At 35.6% G+C, this 24,912-nt stretch overlaps 2 protein-coding genes across 2 annotated transcripts; both read right to left on the reverse strand.

The window, feature by feature from the left end:
- Positions 1–318: 318 nt before the first annotated feature.
- Positions 319–12,012, reverse strand: LOC131865461 (ATPase family AAA domain-containing protein At1g05910-like). The gene is made up of 11 exons (XM_059215324.1): positions 11,887–12,012; positions 4,923–4,973; positions 4,703–4,807; positions 2,798–4,594; positions 2,476–2,664; positions 2,181–2,323; positions 1,661–1,906; positions 1,368–1,554; positions 1,195–1,260; positions 836–1,079; positions 319–728 (listed from the first exon to the last, which is right to left on the reverse strand). Exons 1-11 carry the CDS (start codon positions 12,010–12,012, stop codon positions 319–321), a joined length of 3,564 nt encoding a protein of 1,187 aa, XP_059071307.1.
- Positions 12,013–20,716: 8,704 nt separating this feature from the next.
- LOC131059364 (uncharacterized) lies at positions 20,717–21,727 on the reverse strand. The gene has a single exon (XM_057992611.2). It carries the CDS (start codon positions 21,725–21,727, stop codon positions 20,717–20,719), a length of 1,011 nt encoding a protein of 336 aa, XP_057848594.2.
- Positions 21,728–24,912: the final 3,185 nt, after the last annotated feature.

A 24,912-nucleotide genomic window follows, 5' to 3' on the forward strand; every position in this document is an offset into this window, starting at 1 on the left:
TTTCTTATTTCCCCTGTAGCAGGATTAAGGTCTTCACTGCAAAATTCACTCCTTTAAATTTCTCTGACTGTGAGACAGCAGTTTGGAAACCGCCGTTCGCGACGGGGAAAACGCGAAACGAAGTTCTCCCGTCACGTTTCTGGTAACATAGCAGTTCATAGGACATTCCGTTACAAAACTCTCTTTAAAAATTTCTTTCATCGGATGAGAAGTCCTTCAAAAATTTAAAAATCATAGTTTTGTCCACATCTTTCAATGATATCACCCCTCGACAAATTAGAGCCCCAAAAACACTTCATAGGACATTCGGTTACAAAACTATCTATGAAAATTGCTTTCATCAGATGAGAAGTCCTTCAAGAATTTAATAATTGTAGGTTTGTTTGCATCTGCTAAGGATATCACCCTTCGACAAATTAGAGCATAAAGTCTTTCAAGTTCTGAGATTCCATAACCTTCGGTACATTTCACAAAATTATCTTCTATTGATTCAATCTGTACTGCCAAGTGATTGCTTATTGGCACTTTGGAAGAGGATTTGTGTTCCGGTTGATTCATTATTTCTTCTTGATTATTTGCCTCACATTGCTGCACACCTTTAAATGCCTCATTTGTCACACTACCATGAAGGCATTTTGTTTTTAGAGTATTCTGCCCAGGTGTATCAATCTCCATGGGTTGTGATCTGTCCTCAGCAAATGGATCAGAGTCCCCAGCCACAACTTTACCTGTAGAAAAAACACATTCTGAGAATTTCAATACAATTGTGCTTCTAATTCTAAATATCCAAAATAAAAAAGGATTACAGGTGGCATGGTGCAAAGCATAATTCCACCTTGATCAGGATCACTATTCTGCTTTGAGCGCTTCAAGACCTCGTAACTTTGAGATACATTCATATCAGGCTGAACGTTGCGTAAGCATTCACTTGCTCTTGTAATATGAACTGGTTGAGCAACAGGATTCGAAGGAAAATTTGTAGTTGAATCCTCTGACAAACGAGTTGGCCCACCCTGAGCAGCAATTTTATCACAAAAGGCAACTAGTGCAGGATCCATTTGGGAAAGCATGCCAAGAATCTGATTATGCGTAAGACAAGGATTAGCAAAGTGAACAATAAATGCTTACTACTTGACATAAAACATTTGAACTTCGATTACTGTATGTCTCTATTATTAGCATATTTAACCATACCGCATCCCTTAGTGCATATGCTCTGCTGACAATTCGAGCTCCATTGTAGTCATCACCATTATATGCCTGTTATGCAAAACTAATGATAGTTATTATCAGGAATGAATGGAAAACAAATTTTTGTTCAACCCCATAAAGCTGATAGGATCATAGGCATGTCCAATCATGCTTACTTTTGCATTGGCTGGAATTAGTTCCACATCTTGCAGGAATGCTGAGCATGTCAAGTAACGTCGATTATCTACTCGCTGCAGTAAAGTAGTGATATCCATTGGATTTTGAACTATTGCATAATAGTCAGGAGCGTCTTCATCCATGACAGGGTAATGGAAGACACTGAACCGTTTTTCATACAGAAGTCTGCACATTGTATGTGGATACATATAAGCACTCAAAATTAATTTTCACTTGGTAAACACATCCTCAACAAATGAATCAAATAATGATTGATGCATCACTACAAAACCTGCTGCAGACATCCCGAAGACACATTCGGAGTCGTCGAATAGCATGCTCCTCTGCTTCTACCTTGGCACGTAGCTCAGTTTCACTTGGTCCTCTTGCTGCTTTTGGTACCTTTGGAAGTTCAGGATTAGAAACATTCTTTTTAGGAGTAACTACTACTTGTTGATCAGGGATAGTAAGAACAGCATCAACCAGTTGCGAGATGAATCTACACCTGTCATCTGAACTTGGTTTTTCTACTTGGTAACTGCACATAAAGCAAAAGAATGTAATCCATTCAGGATTTTACTTCTATTATACTAAACCAAAATAAAATTTGCAATGCATTCAAGGTGTACCAGATACCATCGAATTCATGTACACTCAATTCAATGACAAATTCAATTTATACAGAGCCGGAAGCTAACGAGGTACCTGGTACTCAATGCTATACAGAATGGATTCACATGCCTTAGCATAATCTTGAACAAACTAAGCAGAAAAAATACAAAAACTAAGACAATGATGTCCTTGATACATACATATAGCGACGACCAAACAAGGATGCAGCTTCTCCATCCAATTCATCAGAGGGTACAGAGGAGGTTGCAAGAAGTAATAAAGGAAGGTCTGATGGCAATTCTTCCAGTATAGATAGTAGAACAGCTCTTAGCTGATCATGGGCCTATGAAGCTCAGTGAAACAAACAAAATCAGATATATAGTCATTTTAGGAAGCTCTAGCAATAAAAACAAAGCGATTTCAAATATATCACAGGAAATCCCAAAGGCGTAGAGCTTTAAAAGTATAAGTGTACTAATGTAATGATATACACACCGTCTCCCACCAAAGTTGAAGTTGAGGCAGATACAAGATAGAAGGAGTAGTCCTCCTTGCTTCTCCCACAATGTGTACTAGTGCTTCCTCAGGGGTCCGTGCACTTGGGTCGGACAAAAGTGATGGAAGCCCAAGACAATGCACAGGGAACCTCTCTAATTCGTGTAAAACTGCAGGGCCAATGTGATCCTGGCAAGAAAAGTAGAAATATAGCATCATTCAGAAATGTAGCTAGATTAGAAGCCAGCCAATTCAAAAGTTTTAAAAAACAGACTCATGTTATAGATGTGTAAACATCTATGAAAGCAATTTCTAACCGTACCAAGCCAGCACCCTCCTTCCCACAAAGTAGAAGTCTTGGTCTGTAAACAAATGGAATGGAAGAACCATAGGGAAATCCAAGTAACTTGGCAAGATGGCGAGAACTGTCATTCAGCGAATCTTTTTTATCACCCTTGGCCACTACGTAGAAGATGTCAGAAATATAATCACTGATTATTTTTAGTTGTCCTTGTAAGCATGGAGCTATTACTGGGGACAATGGCCTTGACTGTACTGTTGCACCTCTATGGGCAGCAGGAGTAATAGTAGACATAGCTTCCAAGAAATCATGCTTCTCTACTTTCACAGAATCCAAATCTATGACAAACTTATCATCACTAGTGTATATTTGAGGATATTTCTCACGGAAAGCATTAATTGCAGCTTCTGTGCACAAAGCTTTTAAATCAGCACCACAATACCCCATACAAGCTGCTGCTAATTCCATTCTTATTTCCTCTGATAAAGGATTCTTCCACTTTCTTGTGTGGATCTTTAATATCTCAGCTCGTGCTTTACAATCAGGTAAGGAAAATACAAATTCACGATCAAACCGACCAGGCCGACGAAGAGCTCCATCAATAGCATCAATCCTGTTTGTCGCTCCAATAAGCACTACTTGACCTCTAGAGTCTAGACCATCCATTAGAGCAAGAAGCGTAGATACAATAGAATTGTGAATTTGTTCTTGTTTACTAGACCTCACTGGGGCAAGACCATCTATTTCATCAAAAAATATTATGGATGGTTGGTTCCTTTGTGCTTCCAAAAAAAGTAATTTCAGCTGCCGCTCAGCTTCCCCAACCCACTTGCTGAGCACATCAGCTCCCTTTCGCATGTAAAAGTTTACTTTCTGTCCTGCCTTGGAAGCTGCACATGCTAAAGCCCTTGCAATCAACGTTTTTCCAGTTCCCGGAGGACCACACAATAAGACTCCCCTTGGAGGAGAGATGTGATAATTTGCAAAGAAATCAGGATAGAGAAGAGGGAAAAAAACCATTTCTTTCAATGCATCAATGTGGTCAGAAAGCCCTCCAATATCATCAAAACTCACTGTTTCATCAACTTGCAAGGGTTGAATGTCAGCTCCACCTTTTGAACTAGGCTCAGCAGGTTGTGCACCTACACCTCCATAACCAAACGTATCACCTTGGTGTCCCCATCCAGATGCTGCAACTTTCAAACCCCATGCAGTTGCGTTATGCATGTCAAGTCCGCCACAAACCCATTGCTGACCAAAGTTTGTATTTCCCACATGCATCCATGATGACGAACCAACAGGACCCTGATCCATCTCATCCACAAGAAGAGAATCATCTGAATCATCAACTCTTTGTGCACAACGATGTTTTTCCGCCCTTGAGCCACCTCGTCTCGCATCACGTGCATTTTTTATTCCCATTCCTTTATGCAGTACTTTTCGTGGTGGAGACTGCAGTCGTTGGTTTTCTTCTTTTTCAAGAGAAAACCTCCTCGCCTCAGTGCGATTTCGGAGAGCATACCGTCTCCTTCCTTCTTGTTCTTTACCCTCCTCACCCTCTTCCTCAACTTCATCAACTTCATCTTCCTCTCCTTCATCCCCAGCCTCCCCTTTATTTCTATCATCTTCCTCCTCTGTGCATTCCTGGTCTTCAGAATCTTGAGAAGAATGTCGGATGGTTGACTTTCGAGGCCGAAGTCCTTCTCGCCGTGGCAAAGATATAGTATCTCTTGTCCTCTTCTCTTGCATTGGACTGGACTGCTCATCCAGGCTAGGGTTATTCTCAACTTTAATAGTAGCTGGCCGATATGTTCGTCTCTGCAGCCATTGATACCCAAACTTAAAAAATTATGCAACAAAGTATTAGGCAAGAGAAGTTATATCTTCACAAAAACCAGAAACAATGGAGATTGGAGAAAATCCTACCATCAGATCTGCATCCTCTGTGTCTATGTTATCTGTTTCATAATCCTCTAAATTGACAGAATTTGTCCTGTTTCTTGTAGAACGAGGTAGAGTGGACATATGTGACTGCCAGTATAAGCAACTTCAGCATACAAATTTAATCATGAAAGATGCCTACATATTTGACAACGTAACGAGTACAAATTTCTTGGAAAGAGCAGCTGAGAACTCTATCGGTTACCTGCACGTTCATGCTCTCTGTCTGATTCGAAGGACCAGCAGTTTTATGCACCTGAGAAAAGAAATCAAAATAATTTAGAGGCTTTTACCAGATAAATGAGAAATCCACAATGATCTACATAAAAAAGCATAGAATGACGGATGTATTGTAATAAATAAAAGTCTCAAGTATCCATGACCCAAAAAGCACAGATCAATGAGAAGCGAAGAAAATTTTCAAAGTAAAAATGATTTATTATTTAAATCAGCATAAATATTCATCTCTGCCAAGTAAAATACTGAAGAACACTAGCATACTGAAACAAAGAAGAAAATAGACTCAATTTAAAACTTACATAAACAAATTATAGAGCTTTAGTATGGTAGTTGTAGCCTAACACCTTAATTGTGAGATTATCATGCTGACTATGCCTTATAGAATGGGGCCCTTAGAAATTTGTTCACTGAACATTGTTGTTTTGTATGGTAGTTGTAGCCTAACACCTTGGCTCGAGAGATGATAAAACGCTATAACATTTGTAAAGGGGTTTGATATCGTGGCAGATGATTATGTTCAGTCACGCTTGGTACAAATTTTGAACATAACAATTTGTGATAAGCAGTTTGTGAAATGATAAATACTGTTTTTGAGTATCACTTCTGATTGCAGGAGTTATTGTAAGGAAACCACAAATGATGATTTTACTCCATCATTACATACTGTTCATGAGAGGAATACATATATGAGATATGTCTAAATTTATTGATTTATAATTTGTTGGATGAATATGTCTGAATCCCCAATTAGAGGGATAAATTTCCCAAAATGTAGAGGTTGTATTAATTAGAGAATGTGCAAGATGTTTGATCTAGATGACAACATGAGAAGTTAATAATAATAACTTGGCTTAATCTTAACATCCATAAAGAGTATGTATTAATATTGGAAAATGTTTAGTCAATGAGAAATTTCAGTGGGCGGCGTGAATGTCACTGACATCATAGTTACCAAATAGAGGTGGGTAATGAATAAGATCTCAATTAATTAAGTCTGGTATCACTCCTTCGTGTCGTACAGTCTGTAACCATATAGATTGTTATGATTGGATATTGACGTATTGGTAAACTTAGGTGGTAGATTGGTATTAAATATATCACGAATAAATTGAACATGGCTAATATTATCTGTCTGACTGCATTCTCAACATGTTTCCTTTCTCCTCTTATGACGATTTATGGGCAAAATCTCTATACTCATCAAGTTCTTATATTATCACCTCATGGTTTGAGCAATTGTACTCTTACACATTCTTCCTTCCTATATTACTCTTACACATTCTTCCATCCTATAGATTTTCATAGCATCGTCATGTTTCAGTAATCCCTATGTTGTCCTTCCCATGTTATTAGGAGTATGAAACCCATGTTTGCAAAAAGAAGGGCCCAGGTGATTTAAAATAATCACCCCATTTATAAGTACTCATAAAGCATACTCATGGAATAACTAAGCATATTCAATAACATTGAAACATGTAAGATAAGGGGCATTCGTTCAAAACAAAAAGAATTCATGCTGAAAGTTGTCATGCCCCCCGATCTGACATCCCTTATCAGCAAATCTGAATATAAAATTGTCTTACAAAGTAAGACTTAACAATTTTATAAAATCAAACAATGTGCTTTGATCGCCTATAACATACAGTAGGGTTTGTTAATTATCATCAGCCTTAAGGGATCCACCTTTCCTTTCCTATGGTGCAACGATCCTATTCACAAACTATTAGTTAATTAAGAGAAACAGTTCAATCAAACAAGGCATCTCTTAGCAAAAGTCAAATATGAATAGGCAGCGGTCAAAGAGCATGACTCTCTAGCATGGAAAGAGGATATAAAAAGATCGTCTTAGCAATTCAAAAGGGGGGATGAAAGAAATCAGACTCAGATCATCATCGGAAAAAGCCAGACAAATTCAGCTATCGAGAGCCAACATATATTAATAATCTATCTGCGATCTGGTATGAAAAGAATATCAGTTAACGATATGATAATGACTACTTGAATTACTCTTTGAACAGCATATGGGTTGGTTAAGAAATCATATGTTCATATAATTTTGAGCGTATTAATAGGGGCAACTATGCATAATCTTTATATGTGATCATACAATCTCTTATACTGAATTAAGGCAATAATGCATAATCTGTATATGTTGTTTAATACTGTCAACCATAATTAAGAAATAAAGATACAAGGAGGGGAAACGGTGGTGAGGTCCTCTCCGAAGTACGCCGCCTCATGGTGGTGACTGAATGGTTCCATGAGGCCAAGGGGGCACAAGGAGTGTTGCCCTTGGGCTTCGGAGGGAAGGATCCTCAGGACACCCTACTGCGGTCATCCGAACTTCCCTATCATGATTGGCTATGGGAGTTAAAGAATTCATATTATAGGGCAGAAGATAAAGGTAGCATGGTGAGGGGAATGGCTACGGGATTCCTCACTAGGTACACCACCCCATGGTAGTGACTGAATGGTCTCATGGGGCCAAGAGGGACAGAGATCTGCTCTTGGGCCTAGGGTAGAGGAACATTCAGGCACCCTAACCTACCCCTTTGTCTTAGTCTCCCTATGGTTGAGATCCATCATTAAGTTTTGCTTATCTTATAATCAGGTTAATGTTCCTAAATCCTAGTAATGAGATCTATGTTTTACTTAGTATATCTAACAATGTTTTGTTTAATTATATTTCAATGATTATCTAACATGTTTGCAGGACCTCAATTGAGGTGATCTAAGTTGGTACATAACCCTACTCCATCTCCTACTTCCTTGGAAATTTGACTTTTAGGCAAACTAGGGCATTTGATAAAAAGGGGACATTACAAGTGGTATCAGAGCATGTTCCTGCCAGCCTGAGGGAATTAATCGATGCAATTAAGCCAACGAACCTTAAGGGCTCTAGAGAGAGAAAAAAGGAAAGCTACAATAGCCATGGAACATGAGTTTAGATCCTTTATGGAGCAAACTACTCAGGCCCTACAAAACATAACAACCACCATAGGCAATCTTAGGACAAATCCAGGGAATGAAAGGGAAAGATCTCCAAGTCAACCAGAGAATAATAATAGGACCACCCGGGAGTCCACCCGTAGAACAAATGCATCACCTTTTCTATTTAGGGAAGAGCCATCCAGAGGTAGTGAAGAAACCCATATCCCTGGCATGAGGGAACTTGCTGCATAATACGCAAGATTAGAACCTGAAATTAAAAGAAGCATTCCCTTCTCTGAATTTTGTGAGGCTGATGCAAGGAGAAACTATAGGAAAAGGAGGACACAGCCTAACTTGGAGATACAAAACAAAGTGGGGAAAATGACCATTACCAACTTCGATGGATCCAGGAAAATCTCAGCTCATTCATGGATTCAAAAATTAGAGACTCGCCTCACCCTTTATCCTATGACCGAAAGGGATGTTATCACATTTGCCGTACTACACCTAAAAGGAACAGCACATGAATGGTGGCATCATATGGCCTAATTACACAAGATCACAAGAATGTTAGGACCTATGATTCCTTCAAGAGAAGACTTATCGAGAGATTTGACCACACCCATCCCTAAAAATATTACAAGGAATTCACGAGGATAAGACAAAGAGGAACTCTTGAGGAATATATCTCAGAATTTCAAAGATTAGCACTTATGGTCTCTAGAATATCTGAGAAAGACTCATCTATCTATTCATAGAAGGACTAACCGGTGCAACCCGAGGACTAGTGAGTGCTTTTGATCCATCTACTCTCCAAGAAGCAATCCTTAAAGCTACTTGGTTGGAGGCCGCTCAAACCAAGGGGTGGGATCATTCTAAAAGGACAACATCAAGAGATAAGCACTTCTATGAAAAGGACAAGAACAAGAATATTTACCTCTCCCATGACGAACGAGAAGAACTAAGGAAGAAAGGCCTATGTTTTGATTGCAAGAAGAAATGGGAACAGGGACACACTTGTAAACAAGATGAAACCCAAGAAGAAAAGTTATGCTTTAAATGTAAAGAGGTATGGGGGCCTGGACATAATTGCACTTGAAGGGGCCTTAAAAGTAAACACTTGTGCTACAAGTGCAAAGAGAAGTGGGAACTAGGACACATGCGGGAAGAAAAGCCAGCTACGTATAATAGGGACAACATCAGATGAAGAAGTAGAGGGTAGCTTGAACAAGAAAATAAGATACGACAAAGGAGGTCTTAAGAGCAGCCCATCAGAAGAAAAGGGGATAATTAACAAATGGAGCTTTGTGGAGGAACCAATCTAGCAATCCCAATGCCCTCATATTCCTAAGATTTCCTCAATAAAAATTGTAATATGTCAACTCATAAGATGCCAAAGCTTCCTTGTCAAGTAATTATGGATCATGTGCATACTCCATGTTCGATGTATGTCTACTCCATGAGTATCTATGATTACCATAAAATCTAGAATATGAGAATAGCAAGAGAAAAAGACTCACCAAGATAACGAACGTGCAAACATGTTGCCAACCTAATTAGTTTTCCAAGTACAATTGGATGGCCTTGATCCTTTTCCTCTAGAAGAGAGAAAACTTGTCTTAAGTTAAATCTTGCTAGTTTGGAACTATTTCAATTAAAGGAGGAAACTCGTGGGTCTTAATTCAAATCTACAACTTATGATGATATTTGAGAAGTACAAGGTGGGTTAGGATTCATGATCATTCTACTATTGCTTGAGGACAAGCAATTTTGGGAGGGGTAGACTGTCATGCCCCCCGATCTGACATCCCTTATCAGCAAATCTGAATATAAAATTGTCTTACAAAGTAAGACTTAACAATTTTATAAAATCAAACAATGTGCTTTGATCGCCTATAACATACAGTAGGGTTTGTTAATTATCATCAGCCTTAAGGGATCCACCTTTCCTTTCCTATGGTGCAACGATCCTATTCACAAACTATTAGTTAATTAAGAGAAACAGTTCAATCAAACAAGGCATCTCTTAGCAAAAGTCAAATATGAATAGGCAGCGGTCAAAGAGCATGACTCTCTAGCATGGAAAGAGGATATAAAAAGATCGTCTTAGCAATTCAAAAGGGGGGATGAAAGAAATCAGACTCGGATCATCATCGGAAAAAGCCAGACAAATTCAGATATCGAGAGCCAACATATATTAATAATCTATCTGCGATCTGGTATGAAAAGAATATCAGTTAACGATATGATAATGACTACTTGAATTACTCTTTGAACAGCATATGGGTTAGTTAAGAAATCATATGTTCATATAATTTTGAGTGTATTAATAGGGGCAACTATGCATAATCTTTATATGAGATCATACAATCTCTTATACTGAATTAAGGCAATAATGCATAATCTGTATATGTTGTTTAATACTGTCAACCATAATTAAGAAATAAAGATACAAGGAGGGGAAACGGTGGTGAGGTCCTCTCCGAAGTACGCCACCTCATGGTGGTGACTGAATGGTTCCATGAGGCCAAGGGGGCACAAGGAGTGTTGCCCTTGGGCTTCGGAGGGAAGGATCCTCAGGACACCCTACTGCGGTCATCCGAACTTCCCTATCATGATTGGCTATGGGAGTTAAAGAATTCATATTATAGGGCAGAAGATAAAGGTAGCATGGTGAGGGGAACGGCTACGGGATTCCTCACTAGGTACGCCACCCCATGGTAGTGACTGAATGGTCCCATGGGGCCAAGAGGGACAGAGATCTGCTCTTGGGCCTAGGGTAGAGGAACATTCAGGCACCCTAACCTACCCCTTTGTCGTAGTCTCCCTATGGTTGAGATCCATCATTAAGTTTTGCTTATCTTATAATCAAGTTAATGTTCCTAAATCCTAGTAATGAGATCTATGTTTTACTTAGTATATCTAACAATGTTTTGTTTAATTATATTTCAATGATTATCTAACATGTTTGCAGGACCTCAATTGAGGTGATCTAAGTTGGTACATAACCCTACTCCATCTCCTACTTCCTTGGAAATTTGACTTTTAGGCAAACTAGGGCATTTGATAAAAAGGGGACATTACAAAAGTACATGAAACAATTGCATAAGATACAAAGCACATCCATGGATGAACACATGGGAGGCAATACACATAGAGGCGGAAGCATACATGAGAAAGGTATACAGAAACACTTTATGAATGAATCCAATACATCAAGTATGAAGCATACGGATGAATACATAAGGCATGAGTCATACACACGAATACACGTAAGGTGTAAAGTACAAAGTATACAAATGAATTACATAAGGCAAGAAGCATCCATGCAAAACATAGAATATACACATAAGGCACGAATACATGTAAAGCATGAAGTGTACACATGAAGTATACACATGAATTCACTTAAGGCATGAAGCAAGTATACATAAGTACCATAAGACATGAAGTGCACACAGGCATGAAATATAATCCAAGAAATTATAATAATGTCCACCATTAACAAAGAATTTGGTTTACATTTATATGATTTATTTCTTCATTTGGCTACAAACACTGCATTGTTATTGACATGTCTTTACAATAAGTGTTCATTAACTATGATATCAACTGAAGCTGTTAAGACTTAAGAATATAACAGCAAATGCCCCTGGAGCAGGGGATTATTCTACCCTATGTAAAGCTGAAAAAGTTATATATCTTCCAAACTTCAAGTTCATGGACAATCAGATAACTTCATAGACATATAAAAAGAAAATTAGGACAACTCCTATACTAGATCACCACCAAACAAGACACCATTTTGATGTATGAGAGTACACTCATGCAAGCATTTTCCACTAGATGATTTGTTTTTTCCATTTACCTTATGTTGCTTTGAACTATACAACCCTACCCGCTCCAAATTTATAAATAAGACATCAGTTATGTTCCATAACAAAACCTAAGCCATTGCAAAAATTAAAACAGAGACGCATTGTAAGAGATTGACTTACACTTAAATAAGCTGCATTGCGTAGATTAGGTGTGGGCTGCAGCATTTCGGCGAGGCGGGACGCCGATACAAGGCACCTTTTCTTGAGCTTGGGACTATGCTCGTGCTTATGCTTGTCATGATACATCTGCAGGCTGTGGTTGAGATTCTGCCTCTTGCGCAGGGCTCTCTTTTGCGAATTCTTCTTCTCCTTCTGTTTCTGTTTCTTTGACTCTCCACTGCGTTTTGCGGGCGAAGGGGAGGTTGACGCTTTTCCATCCATAGCTCATACAAAACAAAGCAGCTGCAGACAGCGATCTGCAGACAGCGACTCTTTCTTCTTCTTTGTTTTTTTGTTGTTAAGACAGCGACTCTTTCTTCTTCTTTGTTTTTTTTTTGTTAAGACATAACTTTGTAGTGCCTCTTTATTAGTTCACAAAACAGGCGGCAAAGAAGTGAATTAACCACTGGTTTTCTTACATTAATTACCTAATACCTGCTGATACCTGCACAGCCTGTACTGTTATTGAATTCCCGCGATGTCAAAAAAAATTTCTTTATAAATCTACAACAAAGGTAGGTGCTTCTTCGTGCTTCTTCTTATTAATTTTATTCACTTGTGAATTATGTTTTTATTAAAGATTATATATATAATAGTTTAGATTATTTTATTCACTTGAGAATTATAACATTTAGAAGATTATATATTTTTTATAATATTATTGTATATATTGTCTAGATTGGTAAAGGTAGATGCTTCTTCTTATTATTAATTTTATTCACTTGAAAATTATGTTTTTATTAAAGATTATATATAGATAGTAGTTTAGATTATTTTATTCACTTGAGAATTATCGCATTTAGAAGATTATATTTTTTTTTATAATATTATTGTATATATTATATAAATTGGTATAAATATTTTCAATATTCTTGAGAAAATCTAAAATGATATCAATTTTTAAGCTATTTCATTTATTAAAATTTATTTTATTTTATTGCAAACTATTATATTTACTATTATTTTACAAAATATCAAAAAACATATTTTATTAAAAGAAATTAATTTTCCTTAAGATCTGTCAATATTTTTTTAGATTCATTTTTAAAATTTTATTTTTATTTATTTTCAATATTTTTAATTAATTATTTATTTTAAATACAATTATCTAAAAATATATCTGTATTTTAAAATTTTATTTCTATTTGTTCTTTATTTGATTTAATATAAACATAATAATTTCAAAATAATTAAAAAATAAATAGAATTTTTTTAAAATTAAACTATAATTTTTAGATAAATATAGAAATACAATTGTTTAAACTAAATAATAAAAAGAAATATTGAAAATAAATCAACTTTTTGATGTCTAAATGGTTGTCAAATTGAAGATACAAAATAAAGTTCTTTGTTAACGTATTCACACCTTTACACTCTACCTTTGCTACCATTGTACAATGATTCCTTTCCTCCTCAATTTAGAAAGTGCTCTATATGATTGAAAGTAAGGAAGGCTTAAGAACTAGCATATATACCTTAAGTTGTAATTTAATCTATATAAAATAGATTAAATTAAAATTTAAGGTATATATGTTATCCAGAGTTGTGCGGCATGATATGGAAAACATAAAATAAATCAATATATAATTTTATATAGTACCTTTCTATTAAAATAAATTATATTATTATATTATTACACAAAGATATATGAAATTTTATATATCTATTTAGACTATTTTTTATAATATATATGTGTTGCAAGATCAAAGCAGATACTAAAATCTAAGATATATTAAACTTTATTTAATCATGAGTATTATGGTTATGGTTGGTGATAGGGTTAAGGTTAGTGTTATTGTCAGGGTTTAACGTTTACATCATGGTTCGGATTAGGTCTACGATTAGGGTTAGAGTTTACCGTTAGGCTTATGATAATGATTAGGATTTCTATCATGGTTAAGGTTAGCATCAACATTAGGGTTTGGTTTTGGTCGAGGATTATGGTTACGTTAGGGTTTAGGATTACAATTTGGATTGTGTTTAGGATTAGGGTTATGGACGCGGTTTAATATTAGGGACATTTATGGTTAGGGTTTAGTGTCAGGGTTACAATTATGTTTAGGGTTTACATCAAAGTTAGGGTTAGGATAAGCATAATAGTACATTATTTATCTTTAAAAGATGTCAATTATGACATAAACCTAATTTGTTAGTTTCTCTGCGATTTAATTGAACAATCAGGTTATGATGAGAATTTAAATGATATAATAGCTATGTTTAATTATACAATCAGATTTATTTATCTTGCTCGGTAAAGGGAATATAGTCGTTTTGTATTAATATAAGCAAAAATTTACATCTTAAAAAATAAACCTTCTCGGATCTCTTTAAATCATATATTGAGCCATATCACTACTAATTTATCTCAGAGGAGACTTCTAAGCTACAACAATCCCTAAATAGAAAAATAGGGATGGAAACCATAGTAGATCTACTATCTCTGACAATTAATAAAGCCAGAGATAATTTAATATCATATCTCGACCATACATACCTTTCTAAATATTATCATGTATATATTATCAACACCATGATAGGGCTATAAGTCAATATAGGGCTCACTCCCTCCCTAGAACTGGGCCTTCCTCATATTCTTCACTGTTGTTGCTACTCCCGCTCTCTGAGAAAGGATCATCTTTGTCACACCTTCCAGTCAAACGTTTGAACTCACGAACCCACTATAGAGTGACATCAATATCATCCCCTATAGGGGGAACCAAAACTCCATCATCTGCAAATCCCATAAATTTTTTGATAAAGTCTAAGCATCTTCTCTTCAAATGAATACTCACTTCCCAACACTCTTGATCCCATATGAAAAGTATTGGAAACCTAGGCCTTGGGACTCCATTCCTACTTGCTAACCCGTAAAAGGAAGATGGAGGGATAGTAAGGTTGTGATCGTTCTCATAGAGAGCTCTGTCCATATCCCCTAAAAAGCCTGCCTTAAAAATCCTCAAACATAATTAGATTTTGCTACCACTTTGGATTCCCCCAATTTCAAGATAGTAGCCAAGCAATGAGTCGGGATGTCGGTATTGACTCTATACCTATGGTTGGCTATGAGAAACTGAACTCCTGGAGTATGTCACAAATTACATCCAACAAGAGTGGATGTGAAATATTTGTCACTTGTTGAAGCATTTTACTTGTGATAGGACCCAAGAGTGCCATTTATCGCTTCTTCGCTACCAGCCTGATATTAGAATCCACTGAAATTATCCACATAGCTTTGCTAAACACAAAGAGAAAATGAATGAAGAATGGTTATAAAATCTCGATTTAATAGAGGCGATGAAGTTTCTCACACAAAATTTACATCCCATAATGAATGCTTGGAGACATACAAAATAAATCTATTGCAATATCTGTATCCAACTCCACTCGTGTGATCACTGTAAGACTTTAGGCTAAAGAGTTGGCAAGGGAGTACTTCCTTCGACATATCTGGCAAAAAGTTCTTGAATCCTCGCTCAATTACGTTATATGATGATGCTATGATCGCATGCTTTCTTACTCATCAATACTTTCCCTAACAATTTGTCTACATCACTTCACTTCTTATTACTTTTTACTTTTTAAATAAAATATGCCCGTTCTTATTATTGATGATGTGTCCTTCCAACTTAAATCACTATGGGCCTAGAAGTCTCCATTTTAATTTTCAAAATTCGGATTGAATTCCCGCTCCAAAGGATTTTAAAACCTTACCAAACCAAAACTAATAAAAATAATTGACAAACCAAACATGACTTAAAGTAAATACTCTACATCTATACGAATACTGTCTGCTGCTTTATTAACCAAAACATTTGCTGCCCAATTTCCTTCCTTGTAAATATGGCTGAAAACCACTCTGCTTCAAAGGAGCTAACAATACTTAAAGCTTTTTTTAATAATGCATTTAATATTTAATTTGGTGTTATCTCTCTTCTCAATTCATTGATTGTTGGTACCCTATTCTAAAGGCTCTGTCATTTTATCTATGATCCTTCCATCCCATTTTGAAATAAAAAATCCAGCACCTAATATTCCTCGATTTCCTCTGGCTACTCCATCAAAGTTTAATTTATACCATCCCTCCTTGGGCAGTTCCCATTTACATTCCAATCTATCCCGATTACTAGCTAATAGGGATAACTTTAAGAAACCACCCCCCGATCAAAAGTGTAAAATCCTTTCGAATCAAACATTATTTTTTGGGGGGAAATTTCATATTGATGGCGAAATTTTTTTCAAATTTGAAAAAAATAATAATTTGTATTGGCGGATTTTTTTTTAGGGTATGAAAATTCCATAAAATCCTAGCGAATAATTCATTATTGTGTGGGGAAATATATATAATGTATGAGGCAAATGTTTTTCATTTAAAGGAAAATATATATAAGTGTATAGGTGAAAAGTTATACTCCGAAGGAAAAATCATTTAAGTGTATTAGCGATTTTTTTTTTTTTTTTTAATCGATAAGTGCTATCTTTTATGGGGATAGCTCCCTATATTACTTGAAAATTTTGAAATTACATTGTAATAGATATTCATATACCCTAAGACCATTTAAATCAACCCAAATACATATATAAAATACTTTGCTTAATAGGCCCATACGGTTATCCCTCCTGCTACTTCCAAATTTCCTCCACTGACCCAAACGCAAAACCGGGGTTACATCTGACCTCCTATGGCTTGGTATATCACAACGGCATGCTCACCTATCGCGATTGCTTTACGTGTGGAACTCTCCGGAAGCCACCACTCTTCTGTCTCAGTGATCCTGTGAAATGGTTCAAGGTTTCCATTGAAGATTGCGCATCTAAAAACTTCCCATACCTCATCCCCAAAATTCTTCCTTCTCTCCCGCTCTTCCCTCCACACTTCTCTGTGGACCATCTCTCGAATCTCCTCACTGCTCACAGAAGCCTCCTCTCCTCCATCACTACTCTCACTATCTTCTCCTTTAACAACATCGTCACCATCACTCTCTTCCTCATCCTCAGAGTCCGATCGAAGGTAATTTTGAAATTGAAAATAAACCTTCAGTATACTAACTCTGACTCCTTCCTCCAAACCCAGAATGGCTTCTGCTACCGTATCTACTATGAAGGGTTTAATGAAACCTGCTATTAATTCAACCACTTTTTCCTTTGTTTCAATGATATCCGCCAAAGGAAGAAGAACAGCTTCCAGCACCAAAGCATCGCACCAGTGTCTGTCAGTGTTTAAGGTAATGCCCACAAGCCCCCTAATGGATTCATAAACATTTTCTTCAGTATTGAACAAGTTTTTCAATTGTGCGATCAATGCATTTTCACAGTTAACACAACTGATCCTTCCGAAAAAGCCATATTTAGCACAAATCCTTCTAGTCTCCCCTAAGACCTTGTCCAAAAAATCACTTGGCAAAAAAGCCTTCACCTTCGCCTTAAAAGGATGGAAAATGATTTGGCAATTTCTAACTTTGTCCTCTTTCTGCTAGAATCTTACTGACTGAATTCATATCTTTTCTGAGTTTTCTTTTTTGAACTATCTGAGCCTCTCGGGAGCCATGTGACTTCCTAGATCCCACTTATTGGTACCCGAGCATAATCTTTTCTTGCTTGACTCTTCTTTTAGTCTCTGTCTAAACGTTTTTCTTTAAGAAAAGTTCTCAGATGTGACAAGCCCATAATGCTATGTGCAATCGAGGCATGATTGAAACCTTCACGTTTGTCCTCGATGCACCCTTCTTTTCACAGAAAATCTTTGTCAACCGATTCCAGTTTTAGGAAATCTGCCTCTGTCTGCAGCAAGGATCTCTATCAATCTGTCTGGTAGCTCCTCCTTCTCTGTCAATTGTATTGAGTCATCACATTCGATGCCTCTATTAGCCAGCCAGTCCATTGCTGCGTTGCCCTCTCGGTAGATGTGTTTGAGGGTGAAATTGTTTAAACTTTCGCTTATTTTATGGATATTGGGTCGTACCGCCTCCAGTTTCCAGTTTTCAAAATTCTTATTTGAAATGCCATTCAGGATAATTTGTGAGTCTCCCTCAACATTTACATCCTGAATGCCGTGTGCCACACACCATTCCATTCCAGCTAGTAATCCCACCAATTCTGCCATGTTGTTTGTATTGATTCCCAGTGAACCATATTTTGCCCCTACAAAATTGCCAAACTCATTCCTTATAATGGCACCGTATCCAAATTTTCCTGGGTTGCCTCGGATAGCACCATCAAAGTTCATCTTGAAGTTTCCTATCTTTGGAGGAATCCATACTACACTGGCTCTATTCTGCTTCTTCTCCATTAGTTTGTATCCACTATTTTTTGTTAAATTCCAGTGTCTTTCCATCTCTTTGTCCCAAGAAGAATACATACAATACTTCCCTCCCACTACTTTCACATTGATTACCTCTTCTATGGCTCTTTTTATTTTTGGAATTAGCATATCATAAGACAGAGCTTCCTCATTAAATACTCTTTTGTTTCTTTCCTTCCATATATGCCACACAAGCAGCGATGGACTTACCACCCACAGTATACTCCATTTTGATTTATTGATATTGGTTGGCCATGATAATAAAAAACTTTTTAATTTAGATTTCTCACTGATCCAAACTGCATTTTATCCAATAGCCAATCTCAGACTTTTTTAGAGTACGAGCACCAAAGTAAAAGATGATCCGCTGTCTCTTCATTTTCCTTGCATAGGATGCATACACTTGGTCCAGCAATTCCAATAGTTCTCAATCTGTCCCCTGTTAATATGCGGCCATGCAAAGCTGTCCATAGGAATGCCCCTGCCTTAGGCAATACTAATTTATGCCAACACAACTCTGAGGGCCATTCCACATTCTTTATTCTGTTCCTAAGGATCTCATATCCCAGATTGACTTTATATTTGCCAGTTTTAGAAACACTCCATAGTAACTGATCTTCTTCGTTAAGATATATAATTTTTTTTTTCCTGTTTAGAATGTCTTTTAACTGCGTGTTCTTTTCCATCTTCCATTCCCCAACTGATTTCCATTTAATCCAATCCAATTCCTTCTGCCCTTCCAAAATATAATCCGTCGCATAATAGCCTACCTCTGTTTCCACTTCATAAATCCATGCCTTGTCGTCTATTTCTTCTGCTAAAGAAATGTCACCATTCCATGAATCTCTCCAAAATTTTTCCTTTCCACCATTTCCTATTTTCCATGTCAAGTGCTCTGTTAATATACTTCTGCTTTCCCAAATATGTTTCCAAATTGGGGATCCCTTAATTGAGTTGGCCACTATAAATATCCTTTCTGCTTAGGTTGAATCCAAATATTTAGCAGCCATAATCTTACACCATGATTTATGAGGTTGAGAACACATTTTCCATGCTAATTTAGCCCCAAGAGCTTGATTGTGCAAATCCATTTTTCTTAGACCCGCTCCTCCCTCCAATTTTATTAAATAGGTTGTATCCCAGTTGATGAGAGGAAACTTCTTTTTCTCCTGAGCTCCTTCCCACAAAAACTTTTTGAATAGACTGTCTAATTCTTTTGCTGCCTTAAATGATAGCCTAAAGCATGACATTTGGTAAGTGGGAATCGCAGAAAGAACAGATTTAATCATCTGGATTCTACCTGCCTGAGTTAACCACTTGTTCTTCCAGGAAGAGGCCTTTACTTGACATTTGTTGATAACGTCCTCCCACATTTTGTTCTGTTGTTTGCCGGGATCTAGCTGAACCCCTAAGTATTTTAGTGGAAAGTTACGTTGAGGATAGCCCATGATTTCCTTTATTTTACTTTGCATTCTCTCATTAGTATTGAAGAAATATATCATTGATTTCTCCTTGTTCATACTCTACCCCGAGCCTATTTCATAGTCATTCATAAGCTTCTTAATAACCATTGCTTCCTTTTCAGTGGCTTCCCCAAAGAGAATTGTATCATCAGCAAATTGGGAGTGGGAGATAGGATCAATACTGTTATGAATGAATGCTCCTTTCCATAAACCCTTTTTAACTAAACTCTTGACATTTCTATCCAGAATCTCAGCCATTAATACAAACAAAAAGGGAGACAATGGATCTCCTTGTCTAATACCTTTTGAAGCTTGAAAAAAACCTACTATAGAACCATTTACAATGATGGAGTATGATACTGACGATACACAGTGTTTTATACAATTTATCCATTTAGAATCAAAACCAAATCTTTCAAGAACTGAAAAGAGGAAAAGCCAATTTACCCGATCATATGCCTTACTGACATCCAGTTTTATCACCATCCCCTGTGTCTTGTTCCTTTTCATCGAGTGTATAGTTTCAGCAACCGTGATTATGCTATCGGCAATTTCTCTCCCAAGAGTAAAACCATTTTGTTCTGGAGATACTAGCTTATCTAAAACCATCTTCAATCTATTAACCATGACTTTGGATATGATTTTATATATTGTATTGCACAAAGATATTGGCCTATAATCTGCTATACTTAGGCAATTTTGCTTTTTTGGAATCAGGGCTATCAGAGTATTATTTATTTCTTTAAAAAATTTGCCTCTCCTTCTAAATTCCTCCACCACCATCCAAATGTCATCTCCCATAAATTTCAAGCACTTCTGATACACCTCCATCAAATGTTGCCTTTTTAACTTCATCTTTTGAAATTGGGGCCAAAAGAGCAGCATTATCCTCATCCATAATCTGTTTGTCAATGATGTCTAGTAGATAATCAATTGTTTCATTTCTCTCCCCCTCCAAAGTTCCCAAGTTGTCTTCAAAATATTTGACTGCAATGTTCTCCACATCTTCTGCTCTACCAACCATTTTACCCTAGATATCTTTCAGTTGATTAATTCTATTTTTATTCCTTTTTGCTTTAAATGAGGCATGAAAAATTTTAGAATTTGAGTCTCCTGCGTCTATCCATAATTCCCTAGATTTGTCCCTCCAATACATTTCTTCTCTCAGGAGTATTTCTGCCAGTTCCACTTTAAGGGAATTCTCTTCATGGAATTCTTCATTCGTCATCCCCTTCTCTATCACCAGATTATTAATCCTATTTAGTTCCTCTTCCACTCTGATTTTTTTAGCAAAGATGTTCTTGAAGGAAGCCACATTCCATATTTTGATCTTGTTTTTGAGATATTTTAACTTTTGAACAAAACAAAAACTAGGAGTGCCTTTAATATCTTTACATTCTTTCCACCATTTTTCCATGTTTTCTTCAAAGTTTGAATCTCTCCACCACATGCTTAAGAACTTGAAGTTGCCTTTCACCTTCATCAATGGTATTGTGCAAGTTAACTGAACCGGGTAATGGTCTGAAAGTGTTATGGGCTGGATTTTTGATTCCAGATCAAAACTAGCTCTTATCCAAAATGAACCAACAAATATTTTGTCCAATCTCTCGAAAATTCTGCAAACGTTTGCCCTCCTATTGGTCCAAGTGAAATTTCCAGTTTTAGGAACAACATCAAAAAGGTTATTATTTTCTACAAAATCTCTGAAATCTTCCATCACTCGGGTATTCATTCTTAAACCTCCACATTTTTCATCATTGTTGAGGATTGCATTAAAATCTCTTGCTACAATTGTTTTCTCCAGATCGAACATTCTGATCTGATCTGTAATTTCTTTCCAAACCCTTTTCTTTTCCTTTGTCTTTGTCAGTCCATAAACATTGATTAGGGAGAATTCCAAATCTTCCTGCAATGTTCTTACTTTACAGTGCATCCAGTTATCTTGCTTATTAATCAATTCTACTATCACTTTATCTGGATTCCATAGAGTCGCCAGTCCACCCATGGAGCCTTTTGCCTCTTGAAAGACACTATCCCACATCCTACTTAAAGATTTGAAAAAGAAAGCTTTTTCTTCATTGAGCTTGGTCTCTTGCAACATGATGATGTCTCCTGAAATTCTTTGAAAAACCCTCTTGACCAAGCGTTTTTTGTCAGGGGTCAATAGACCCCTGACATTCCATGTTGTTATTTTCATTGATTTCCAAGGGAGACTCCTCCTCCCTTGGTTTTCTTTATGTAATCGAGTACACCAATAATACCCTTCTCTTTGGCTCTATCCTCTCTCTTCTGTTTATTGCTTCTTCTGCCCCTTATAGTGTATTAGTGATTTTTATCTACCATTTGAAAATTATTTAATTTTATTGGCTAATATTTTGTTATTTATGGAAAACTAAATATTTTATTGGCAATTTCATAAATTCATTGCCATTTTCGTTATCTATTAATAGCCATTTTTTGTTATCTAATTAATGCAACATCGCGTCGAGTTCGAACTCTACACGTTGTACATATACAAGCTTAGATTATTTTATTTACTTGAGAATAATCGCATTTAGAATATTGTATATTTTTTATAATATTATTGTATACATTATATAAATTGGTATAGGTATTTTCAATAGTCTTGATAAAATCTAAAATGATATCAGTTTTAAAGCTATTTCATTTATTAAAATTTATTTTACTTTATTTCAAACTATTATATTTACTATTATTTTATAAAATATAAAAAAACATATTTTATTAAAAGAAATTAATTTTCCTTAAGATCTGTTAATAATTTTTTTTATATTTAATAAATTTTAATTATGAAATAATAGATTTATTTTTTAAAATTTTATTTTAATTTATTTTCAATATTTTTAATTAATTATTTAATTTAAAAAATTATATTTATACAATTATCTAATAATATTAGTGTAGACACCTAAAAATATCTCATTAATTCTACACTAATTATTCATCTATTTAATTAAGTAATTCTTTAATTATTTGATTAAGTTAAATATTTATTCTGATCAGAACATTTAACATTTTTAATTATCAAATTCTTATCATTTCATCATTTAATCAATTAACCCTATCTCAATTATTAATTAAATATCAATTATTTAATTAATTGCAAAAATTTCCTTAGTTAAATAATCTTTATGATTTAATTAATTCAATTTCCTATGATTAAATAATTTCATTTCAGTTAATTAATTAATTAATTCTTCCAATCCCCAAATTATAATTCCAATTAATTCCATCTAATTTCATGTCATTTTCCCCTAATTCGAATTTCACTTCATTTCAATTAATTTCATTTCTTCCAAATTCATTTTTCACCAAATCTGAATTTCAGTTACTTTCATGTGCATTTTAGCATTCAAAAGTCCAAATTCAAATCCAAATTGAAAATGAAAATCAAATTCAACTTTAAATTCCTACAACACATGCTAAAATCTAAACTGATTGATCAAATCTGTTATCTAATTAGTTAACGCAACTAACTCATCAATCACCCTTTTTAACTCTCAATCACCTTTTCTGAATGATCAATTAATCTACTTATCTCTCCAATCAATTCAGGCATCTGATTCATCAACTCAGTCAACTAGCTAATCTATTCAGTCTACTAGTTAATCGATTGAGTTGACTCCTCAATCAAATATGTTAACAGATCAATCTAATGAGTTAACAGATCAATCAGTTTTAGTTGTCTATCAATCAACACTTGAGTTCAAATTCTCACCTTCTTTGTGTTGAAAATATATAAATTCAACCTCTTTTTCTCAATTCAAGCTAGAATTAGAGTCTTCAAAGTTATTGTCCATCTTATGCAAGAAATCAGTGCAATACCTAAGAGCCACCTACACCAACAATTATGGAGAAGAACAATGGAAGCACAAGTGGAGAATATGGAGTTTTAATTTAGTTTAATCTTTCTATTTCTATCATTTATTTCATTATACAGTGTTTAAAATCGATTTAATTAGTTAAGGATTTTGTGATTCGTCCTTTTAGTCTAATTAGCTTCGATTTCATGATTTCATACATGAGAACAATTGGTGAACCTGACATGAATCAGATCTAACATTCCTCTATTGTTTTAATTGGTTTTGCAGATACGTGCGTGCACAAAAAACCAGAATCCACAATAGATCAGACATAAATTCGCAATTGCAAATATTTATCCACAATTGCCATCAAAATCCATTGCAATTGACAGTAAAATCCACTGCAATTGCTCAAAAAAGGGGAAAAATAATTGTTTATTTGTTGTTTCTTAATTAGTTGATCTTGCGCACCTAACCCATAAAAATCTTTCAATTCTGAGAATTTTTTATTTTTTGCATAAAATGTGTCTAATCCAATGGTAGGAAAGGTAACCTTCGAAATCTCAAGTGCAAGGAGGGAAAGACAAGATAGGATAGAACAAAGAGCATACAAAAGACTCCTAAAAGAAGATAGAGAGCTTCGCGAAATTGAAGAAAAAGAAGCAATCGCCCAATATCATAGAAGCATCCATTGATTCATTGCCAAATACAAATTTTATGACGACATTAATGTGATGGCTCGTGTGATTTTGGATAACATCATTACAGAATCAAATTTCTATCTTCTGTCTTTTGTTGTTGTTTATTTAAAAATAAATAAAAAATTTATTTTTGCATTTAACTAATGAGCGATTAACCTGATATTGCTACACAATTGCTCAAATATCAATTTGCAATTTCTATCACAATAATTCGCAATTGCTAGTTTAGGTTTTTTGCATTCTATCTCTATTTAGTTATGGTTTTTATCAAGATTGCTCTCTATTTGTGAAAATATATAGATTTTTAACTAAGAAAATTAGGCTGGATAGCCCACCATATGTCTACTAACGTTATTTTCTCTGCAGGGTTAGAGTAGAAAAATTCTTTTGGTGTTGTTAAAAAGAACAATACAATTTCCATCATTTCTATGACAGTTAAAATGAACCCCATGCCTTTTTGGAGTAACATCTCTAATGTTTAGAAAACATTGCAATGAAGGTTTAAAAGGAATCATTATTCTTCCTGTCTTCAAGGTGATAGGTGCTCTCCCCTTTTTTGGGTAATCAAAAAGTTATACCCACCTTTTTCATGCTTTATTTCATTTTCTACATTAGGATAACACCTTTAGAAGGCTCGCCTCCCAAGTATCCCATAAGGCCAAGTGAGAGGGAACGACCTAAGTGGCAATGACTAAAGCCAA

This window comes from Cryptomeria japonica, unplaced genomic scaffold, assembly GCF_030272615.1.
Source record: "Cryptomeria japonica unplaced genomic scaffold, Sugi_1.0 HiC_scaffold_112, whole genome shotgun sequence".
In the NCBI taxonomy this organism is placed as follows: Eukaryota; Viridiplantae; Streptophyta; class Pinopsida; order Cupressales; family Cupressaceae; genus Cryptomeria; species Cryptomeria japonica.